We start from the raw sequence: 10,507 nt of genomic DNA on the forward strand, positions 1-10,507 counted from the left end.
TTTACTGAAATATCATTTACAAGGAACTAAGTGTTTTAAGGATAAAATACAATGAGGGGTAAAACGGTATTTTAGTCCTATCTCATTGTAGACCGTCTATAGAGGATTGAGTGACAATTATGGTTGTAACAATGGATAATTAATAGCGTATCTATATTTGTTATAGAGCGTTCTATGAATTCAAGAGTGCAATTCCAAGTCTATAGTGGAGTCACGAGGAATTAATAAGTTAGTAAATTTATTTGTTAGATTTATGATAACTTATTGGAGCTTGATTTCATAGGCCCATGGTCCCCATTGTACCTTGGATAAAATCATCTAGATAGTCTCAATTAATTGATTTAATCATCAATTAGAATTATCAAAGTTGACCAGGTCAATTTTGGATAGTTTCACAGAGTTGTGTAATTTTGAGAAGAAAAGAGAAATTATGGCAGATTTATTAATTAAGATAAATTGGTATCTAAATTAATAAATAAATTTAAATCAAGGTTCAAATTATAAATAATTAATTTGATAAAGGATTTAAATAATTATTTAATTAATTAAATCAATAGAAAATAATACAGGCCTTGATTTTAAGTCCAATGGGCTTATAATCAAATAGGAAATTTCACGGGCCTATAGCCCATGATAATTTCGACCTAGGGCTTCAAAATGGCTGTTATTTTATTGATTTTTTAATTAAATTAAATGGCCTAATTGAGTCTATAAAAGGAGTGCTTATAGAGAAGTCAAAAAAAGGGTTTTTGATAAGTCAGATTTTCTGATAGTTTTATATTCTCTCTAAACACAAGTCCTTTTCTAAGCCACTTTCTTATTTTCTCTTCTTCTCTCTATATCTATCTCATGTGTTGAGAATTGCCCACACTAGTCTAGGTGGTTCTAAGGATACATTGGAAGATCGTGAAGAAAATAGAAAATCGGTTCAGTTTCTTGATAATACTCTGCGACAGAAAGGATACAAGAGTTAGAGAAACTGAAGGAAGGACTCTTAATTCCGCTGCGTATACTGTAAGTATTATATTATTTGTTTCTCTTTGAATTCAATTTTAGAAACATGTTTTAGGCTATCTCGTATTAATTTGTTTAATATTAGATACACATGAAAATAAATAAAGATCCTGTATAAGTTTTTCTAACAGAAATATCAATGAAAATGTTACTTGTGTTCCGTTTCTAACTGGAAGTAGTCCAAAACATTCTCGATCAATCCAAATATGACTTGTCCAAATCATTGATGTACTCTCTATTTGTTGGATTTACGCGGGCCATTGAAGCATTGGTCAGTTCAAGAGCCTTCACTGAAAATCCATCACGTCATACTTGGTGTGAAAGGTAATTCTTGAAATGTCTCTTTCCTTGATCCTCAGCTGGTAATAACCAGATCGAGGGTCAATTCCTAAAAGCAATGTCTTACCTTGCAACCAGACAAATGAACCTTCCACCCTTGGCAATGGATACCTATTCTTGAAAATTACTTCATTCGAATATCCATATATGGTACACGTTCTCGTAGACTTGTCTTTCTTCTTAACCCATGGCATTGATATATCATGTGGTGAGAAGCTTCGTCTAATCAATCCCCTAGTCCAGTAACTTCTTCAACTAAGCATTTAATTCTTTCCACTCAACTGAAGCCATTCTCCATGATGTCTCAGATGCCGGTTCTATCCCTACATTAGTCCCGTAGCACACTCAATCTCTAGACGCGACAACAATCCCAGCAAATCCTCAGGACGCCCATTTGAAACCTCACTAGACAATCTAGTTTCCCTCTGGTCTACCTGGTATAACCCTGGTGGGACCCACCATAATAGCTAGGAATCTCGTGAACGCAAACGAGTCATTTTCTTTTAAACTCAAAAGTCACCATCTTTTCTTACAGTCCATGGTTGTCCCTTACTTGGCAAACTAGTCCATACTTAGAATCATATTAAAAATCCTCCTATAACCAGCTCAATCAATTTTATTGCTAACTCTCACTAGTAGCATTCTGACCCATCTTCTGGAAATTATCAATTTTCCCCCGACAGGCACTAAAATCTCAAGCCCAATAGCGTAGTAATCACATAGTATGTACAACATATCTATGCCTCTATTAAGAGATGTGTAGTACCAGAATCAATCAGCACAGTATAAAAGATCGAGAACTAGAAAGCCAACCTATCGCTACTAAGGGACTAGCCTCAGGCTCTGACTGCATCAAGGCAGACACTCAAGCTGGAGTTAAGCTATCTGCACTCCTTGGTTCTTCCTTCTTAGATCTCAAGCAATCCTTCTTGAAGTGCCCAACTATTCCACATAGAAAACGTGCCTTCGCTCGACATTCTCCTAGATGGCGTCTCTTGCACCTAGCGCATACTGGATAACCTCTCCAAGCCCTGTTGCCGCACTAGCGACCACCCTAAGTACCATGATCCCTCCTGTCAGGACGAGAAGTAGTAGAACTGTCAAGGGTCTTTCTTTTCTAGTCACTAGGGCCTCTGCCCCTACTAGATCCTACAAATGGGGTTACCATTGTCTGAGCTTCTTGCCCTATGGCGCTTTCACTCCATATCTCATCACTAGCGTCCTCGATAGCAAGGGCCCTCCCTAACGCCTGAGCAGGTAGAAATCTCATGTACTGGTGCGATCCTGATGCTCTGGGCCACCCTTGAGTTCAATCCTCGAATGAATTGCTCCTTCCGGGCTGCATCGGTTGGTACCAAATCAAAAGCGTATTTGGCCAACCCATCAAATTTATTGACATAATCTATCACTGTCATACTACCTTGAACTAGGTTCATAAAATCGTTTGTCTTTGCAATTCGAACTGCGTCATAGTAATACCTGATAACTCTATGGTATAGAGTAATTTTTATTGGCTTTAAACTTGATTTATCATAAAAAGAGTAGTGAAAGTGTGTTGTTTGTTAAGTTTGTTTAGTTTTTGTCTTCATATTCTATTTAGTATGCTAGCTTTTGAGTCTTGTAAATTGTTAGTTTTTAGTTGTAATTATTTAATTAAATTTGTTCTGGTTGTTGTTAGGAAAGAAAAATTAAAGTGACAAGGGAAAGAAAATGATGCAAGGCCAAAGTGAGCAGTAAAGCTGAAACTGTTGACGAGTTGTTGAAGAACAAATTGCTGCAGCAATTCTGGGAATACTGAGCAGTGGCGTGGACCAAATAACAACAGGACTTTCTTCATCAAAGTCAGCGCACAGGTGGCAATCACTTAAAAACATGTAGAGTCCAAGAACTTTACTTAGCTAAGATAGATAGTAGTATTATAGTATGTATAGTATTATCTTTGTTACTGTGGATTTTTGGTTCAGACCGGGAATTATTTGGACACTCATAGTAGTACTTATAGATTTTCTAAGTTTAACCTATAGTTTAAGAATATTAAGTATAACCTAAGGTTTGATTATATGACTGATATTAAGGATAATATTTGTTATATTATAAGGTTTAGATATCAACCAATAGGATTTTAAGCACATGTTATGAATGGGTAATTAAGGATTAAGTATTTTTGAGGATTAAATTAAATAAGGGTAAAGTTTGAATGTTATAGGGTCAGTCAGCAGCTTTGAATACATTGAAGGCTTAGTCAAGGATGTTTACTCCATTCAAACTTAGCTAAAAATGTGTAATTTCGTGTTTAAATATTCAGCGTGTGCCGATATATCGCAGCACGTAGATACGGAAAACACGAGACGATGCACGGTCGCCTCGGGCATACTGGCCCAGGCGATATATCGCCTACAGGGGGCGATATATCGCCTCCTCCAGCATAAATTCAAACATTTTTTAATTCTTTTCCTTTCAGCCATTCAAACTTCTTCATAAGTCCAGCATCTTTTGAACGAGTCTTCAGCCTCTGCTGAACGATTATTCAAATGATTTTCACCTAAAAAGCCATTATTTTTATTCAAGTAAAATCAAGATACTTTCATTCCCAAACTCTATAAATAGGACCTAGTACCCAGCCATTATTCACCTTTTACTCTAAGTTCAGAAGCTGCTAGTGCTAAGTGAGTGTGAGAGTGTAAACACCTGGTTTGGGAAATCATAAGCTTAAACATCATGAGCTTATCAAACACTTTGGGAAGTAAGGTTCTTTAGTATTTCGGTTGTGGATAGATTGGTGTTGCAAGTCTTTGAGGTAAACCTGAAACTCTATTTCATTTGCTTCATGTTGTTTTCTTTCTCAAAGCCTTCTACTCAGTCCCCTAACCTCATTCTTATTTTGGTTAGGGAATCCAAGTTCTTAAGCACATAAGTTGTGGTAAGCATATTTCTCAATGGTTTAGTCTTCCTATTCATTTTCATTTCTTCTTCTTCATAAGACTCACTCTTTCTCATATGGTTTTAGGAGTGTTCCAAAAGTCCCAACTCAGTCCATCATATCCCGGTAACTTTGGTAAGGAAAATAGGGTAGAATCTATATGTGTATTGCTTATGTGTTATGTTATGAAATATGATATGTTATGAATATGTTATGTATGTGTATGTTTGTAGGCTTGGGCTTATGCCCTATTTGACTAACAAGACCCCAAAAAGATTATGGGCATATGCCTACTTAGCTAGTAGGACCCCACTAATCTCATGGGCATAAGCTTGTTTAGTCTATGGGACCCCAAGTAATAATGGCCATTATAATAAGTGTATGTATTAAGTGTTATGATATATCTTTACGTTTATTATGAAATTTATGTTTATGACTATGTGTTAGATTTTCCTTGCTGGGCATTAGGCTCATTCCTTTTTGTTTTATGTGCAGGAAAATAGCTTTAGAGGCGGTAAGATTCGTGACGCTTAGAGGATGTGTATCGATGGTGAATGGAGTCAAGGAGCCGAGCATTATTCGATTCGAGGATGTAGTCTCATTTTATCTTTTATGGTTTTATATGTATTTTCCGCATTTCTTATGTAATTCTTTTCATTTAAATCATGTTTTGTTTTTAAAGACAATGGGATCCCATATCCTTCTTAGTATTTATTTGTACGTAACTCTTATTTTACAAGTTACTCAATAAAATTATGGTATTTTCGTAAAAATGTAAGTTTATGTATAGTTTCGTTAATGGTCCAAAAAGTCTAGATTAGTGGGTCATTACAAAACATGCCAGCTGGCTGTTGTGAAAGGAGACCAACCCGTGGGCCAAAGGAGAATGTTGTTGGGCTTTCTAATCAAGGTAAATGAAGTGTACCCTAGGGGAATAGAAAAAAAACAAGTACCAGCCACCATCACATTGATTGCAACAGATAGGAGCTGCCATTAAAAGAAGGGGGAGTTGCAGAACATAAAGAACACCGAAAAACCAAGCAAAAAAGAGTGGAATTCCGAGAAAGAAGAGGAACACGAGCTTCCTAGCTCGAATTTTGTTATTTCTCTTCTTCTTCTATTCTCTTGTCTTTTTTTTTTTTTGGATTTTAATATTTTGTAAAAGACAAAACAACTTCCATGGCAAGACAAATTTTATTTTCTGTTTTGAACATGAGCTAAGCTTCTTTGAGGCTTGGATAGATATGAACCCCTATGACTTTGATTAATTAAATTGAATGCTTGAGTTTAGCAATTTTACCTTTGTTCATTCAAGTGAGCTCACTGTTGTTAATTGTTATGAACCGGCCATGAATAACAATTTTACTAAGCTAGATCTGATTCTGGAAAGGTTAAATCTAGTGGAATTAACTTGGATGATGCAAGTGAATTACCATGTGTAGGTTGTTCTTAGTAAGTAAGATAGGAATATTTTACTACCTTGCATAACTTGAGAATTGGTGTTTAACTGATGTTTTACAACCTGATTTAATATAGGAATGTATTGAATTAAGTGGTAGAACTGAATTGGTGAGTTTTGGAAAAACCTCACGAGCATATTGTGAATTCTGTTAACACTGTGTAATTTTGCTGAGAGAAATGCTGTAACAACTGGGCAGATTCAACATAGGGGGGATTAGTTATTCAAGTCCATTTTCACATATACAACTTTTCTTGCAATTACTTTTCCAGCAATAGTAGCTACATTTTAAGCAAGTTTATTTACAGTCCTTTTAAATTAGATTCATTACTCAATCATTCTCATATTTTCCATTTATTTTAAGTTGTAATTAGTTGGTTTTACATTGTATTTTGTTTTCAATCCATGTGGAGACGATCTTACTTATCATTGTATTACTTGTGTGACTGCGTATACTTGCGTATATTAATTTTCACAACAAGTTTTTGGCGCCGTTGCCGGGGACTAAAATTAAAATTGTGTATTATCAACTATTTTGTAATTTATTTATGTTTGTTTGGTTCTAATTCTGCTTGTTTGGGCTGTGTATTTTTCAGGATTAATCTAGTGCATGAACGAACAAGAAGAATTTGAACTTGCTCCTATTGACCCCGAAATTGAACGTACTTTTAGACGAAGGAGAAAGGCACAAAAGGCTAAAAGCCGCTGCAACATGGCTGAAAATGTTGGAGAAGCAGGGGGTGCGCATAACATGGCTAATCCTATTGCCTTGGCGGATGATAGAGCCAGAGTAATAAGGGAATACGCTGCCCCTATGTTCAACGAGCTCAATCCGGGCATTGTGAGGCCCGAAATTCAAGCACCTCAATTTGAGCTCAAACCTGTCATGTTCCAAATGCTCCAAACAGTTGGTCAATTTAGTGGGTTGCCAACAGAAGATCCTCATCTCCATATTCGCTCATTTTTGGAGGTGAGTGATTCTTTCAAGCTACAAGGAGTAAGTGAGGAGGCACTAAGATTGAAGTTGTTCCCATTTTCTTTAAGGGATCGAGCTCGATCAAGGCTCAATACCCTTCCTTCCGATTCGGTGACAAATTGGAACGACTTGGTTGAAAAATTCTTACGAAAGTACTTTCCTCCAACAAGAAATGCAAAGTTTCGAAGCGAGATCATGTCTTTTCAACAAATGGAAGATGAGTCTACTAATGATGCTTGGGAACGATTCAAGGAGCTATTGAGAAAGTGTCCTCACCACGGTATCCCTCATTGCATACAACTCGAGACATTTTACAATGGTCTCAATGCAGCCACTCGGATGGTTTTAGATGCTTCAGCAAATGGAGCCATTCTTTCCAAATCTTATAATGAAGCTTTTGAGATTTTGGAAAGAATAGCAAGCAACAACTACCAATGGTCAAATACTAGAGCTCCTACAAGCCAAAAAGTAGCGGGTGTTCTTGAAGTAGATGCTCTAACAACTCTAACCGCTCAAATGGCCTCAATGACCAACATTTTAAAGAACATGAGTATGGGAGGAAATGTACAGCCAGCTGCTGCCATTCAAAGTGCAGAAGTATCATGTGTGTATTGTGGGGACGAGCATACTTTTGAGAATTTCCCTTCAAATCCAGCTTTGGTCTTCTATGTGGGTAATCAAAACTCCAACCGTAACAACAACCCATATTCTAACACTTACAATCCAGCTTGGAGGCATCATCCAAATCTGTCATGGGGGGGTCAAGGAGCAAGTTCAAGTGGAGCACCAACACAAGGAAAACAGTCATATCCACCGGGATTTTCTCAACAACCAAGACCTCAACAACCACACCAACCTCAAGGCTCTCAAACAAGTTCTTTGGAGAATTTAATGAGAGATTATATGGCCAAGAATGACGCTGTAATTCAAAGCCAGGCAGCTTCTCTTCAGAATTTGGAAATTCAATTGGGGCATTTAGCTAATGACTTGAAAAATCGACCCCAAGGTTCCTTGCCTAGTGACACCGAAAATCTGAGGGATGGCAAAGAGCAGTGCAAAGTGGTGACTTTGAGGAATGGGAAAAGTCTGGCGTTAAATGGGGAGAAAGATAAGCGAAAAAATGAGCCCACTTCAATCCAAACCGGGGGCGAAACTAGTGAAAAACCATAAATTACTGCTGTTGGAAAAACCTAGAATGCTACAGCATCGAGCTAGCATCCTGTTGCAGAAAAGGTTTTACATAAACCACCTCCACCATTTCCTCGATGATTCAAAAAGCAGCAGCAGGATGGTCAATTCAGGAAATTTTTGGATGTTTTAAAGCAGCTCCATATCAACATTCCCTTGGTAGAAGCATTGGAGCAAATGCCAACTTATGTGAAGTTCTTGAAAGATATTTTGACAAGGAAGAGGAGGCTTGGTGAGTTTGAAACAGTTGCTTTGACGAAGGGTTGTAGTGCAATGTTAAAAAGCAAGATTCCTCCTAAATTGAAAGATCCGAGCAGCTTTACAATTCCATGTTCAATTGGTGGAAGAGATGTGGGAAGAGCTCTATGTGACTTAGGTGCTAGTATTAATCTAATGCCTATGTCAATTTTCAAAAAGCTAGGCATTGGGGAAGCTAGACCAACCACAGTTACTTTGCAATTGGCAGACCGCTCTATGGCTCATCCGAAGGGAAAAATTGAAGATGTTCTAGTGCAAGTTGACAAGTTCATCTTTCTGGCCGACTTCATTATTCTTGATTATGAAGCGGATAGAGATGTACCAATCATTTTGGGGAGGCCATTTCTTGCTACCGGGAGGACTTTGATTGATGTGCAAAATGGAGAACTTACCATGAGGGTAAATGATCAACAAGTGACTTTTAGTGTTTTCAAAGCTATGAAATTTTCGGATGACATAGAAGAGTGCTCTAGATTGAGCGTAACTGAGACACTTGTTGCTGAAACTTTTCAAAAAAAAGATTCGCAAGGCTGATTTGGGTGTGAATGTCTTTGAAGATGATGAAGAAATTAGCAAGGGGGAGGAATCTCAAGTCACATGGATAGAATCCAACAAACCAGCCATGAAATTCAGCAAGCCTTTCGAGTCTTTAAACCTGTCCGAAGGGAATTTCAAACCTCCAAAGCCTTTCATTCAAGAGCCACCAAAGCTAGAGTTGAAACCCTTGCCAAGTCACTTGAAATATGCCTATTTGGGGGAAAATGAAACGCTGCCAGTCATTATTTCAGCATTGTTGGGAGCTGAAGCTGAAAGTTTGTTGCTAGAGGTGTTGAAAGAGCATAAGAAAGCAATTGGTTGGACTATGGCTGACATAAAAGGCATTAGCCTGACATTTTTTATGCACAAAATACTGCTGGAAGCTGGCTGTAGTAACTCCATTGAGCAGCAGCGAAGGTTGAATCCCATCATGAAGGAAGTGGTTCGAAAAGAAGTGATCAAGTGGCTCGATTATGGCATTGTGTACCCAATTTTAGACAGCTCATGGGTCAGCCCGGTTCAATGTGTCCCTAAAAAGGGAGGAGTTACAGTGGTGACTAATGACAACAATGAATTGATTCCCACAAGAACGGTGACTGGTTGGCGAGTTTGCATGGATTATAGGAAGCTGAATAATGCCACTCGGAAGGACCATTTTCTGCTGCCATTTATTGACCAAATGCTTGATCGGTTGGCGAGAAAAGAGTTTTATTGTTTTCTTGATGGATACTCAGGTTATAACCAAATCTCTATTGCTCCAGAAGACCAAGAAAAGACAACATTCACTTGTCCCTATGGCACCTTTGCCTTTAGAAGGATGTTGTTTGGATTATGCAATGCTTCCGCCACGTTCCAAAGGTGTATGATGGCGATTTTTTCAGATATGGTAGAAAATATTCTTGAGATCTTCATGGATGACTTCTCGGTATTTGGGGAGTCTTTTGACAATTGTTTAGCTAATTTGGAGAAGGTTTTGACAAGATGTGAGGAGACCAACTGGGTGTTAAATTGGGAGAAATGTCATTTTATGGTGAAAGAGGGCATTGTTTTGGGCCATAAAGTCTCTCATAAGGGCATTGAGGTAGATAAGGCAAAGCTGGAAGTGATTGAGAAATTGCCACCACCCAACACCGTCAAAGGCATTAGAAGTTTCTTGGGGCATGCGGGGTTCTATAGAAGGTTCATTAAGGACTTTTCGAAGATCTCAAAACCTCTTTGTTCATTGCCGGAGCAAAACCGACAGTTTGAATTCACCAAAGAATGTCATGATGCATTTTTTACTTTGAAGAAGGATTTAGTTACTGCTCCAGTCATTGTTGCTCCGGATTGGTCTTTGCCCTTTGAATTAATGTGCCATGCTAGTGACTTCTCCATTGGTGCAGTACTTGGGCAGCGAAGAGAGAAGATTTTTCACTCCATTTATTATGCAAGCAAGACACTAGTTGATGCTCAAATCCATTACTCAACCACTGAGAAAGAGTTACTGGCTGTGGTGTTTGCCTTTGACAAATTCAGGTCCTATCTTGTGGGAACAAAGGTGATAGTATACACCGATCATTCAGCAATCAAGTATCTAATTGCCAAGAAAGATGACAAGCCGAGACTTATTCGTTGGGTTCTTCTTCTTCAAGAATTTGACTTAGAAATTCGAGATAGAAGAGGAACAGAGAACCAAGTGGCTGATCACTTATCTCGGCTTAAAGCAGGCTGTAGCAAGCAAGATGAAGTGCAAATTCAAGAGAGTTTTCCTGACGAACAGCTGCTGGTTGTAACTCAAGATACCACTCTGTGGTATGCTGATTTTGTAAATTACTTG

General features: G+C 38.1%; 1 protein-coding gene and 1 non-coding gene across 2 annotated transcripts; one reads left to right on the plus strand and one right to left on the minus strand.

The window, feature by feature from the left end:
* The first annotated feature begins 6,342 nt into the window (after positions 1 to 6,342).
* Positions 6,343 to 7,878, plus strand: LOC133791950 (uncharacterized). Its single transcript, XM_062229859.1, has one exon. The coding sequence runs from the start codon at positions 6,343 to 6,345 to the stop codon at positions 7,876 to 7,878; it is 1,536 nt and encodes a 511-aa protein (XP_062085843.1).
* Positions 6,887 to 6,992, minus strand: LOC133793264 (small nucleolar RNA R71). Its single transcript, XR_009874717.1, has one exon. It is a non-coding gene; the product is annotated as a small nucleolar RNA R71 (small nucleolar RNA).
* Positions 7,879 to 10,507: the final 2,629 nt, after the last annotated feature.

The sequence above is a fragment of the Humulus lupulus genome, chromosome 7, assembly GCF_963169125.1.
Source record: "Humulus lupulus chromosome 7, drHumLupu1.1, whole genome shotgun sequence".
NCBI classification, from domain to species: domain Eukaryota; kingdom Viridiplantae; phylum Streptophyta; class Magnoliopsida; order Rosales; family Cannabaceae; genus Humulus; species Humulus lupulus.

Excerpts from the sequence above, each read along its gene's own strand:
- LOC133791950 (XM_062229859.1), top strand. The coding sequence starts at position 6,343 with ATGAACGAACAAGAAGAATTTGAACTTGCTCCTATTGACCCCGAAATT.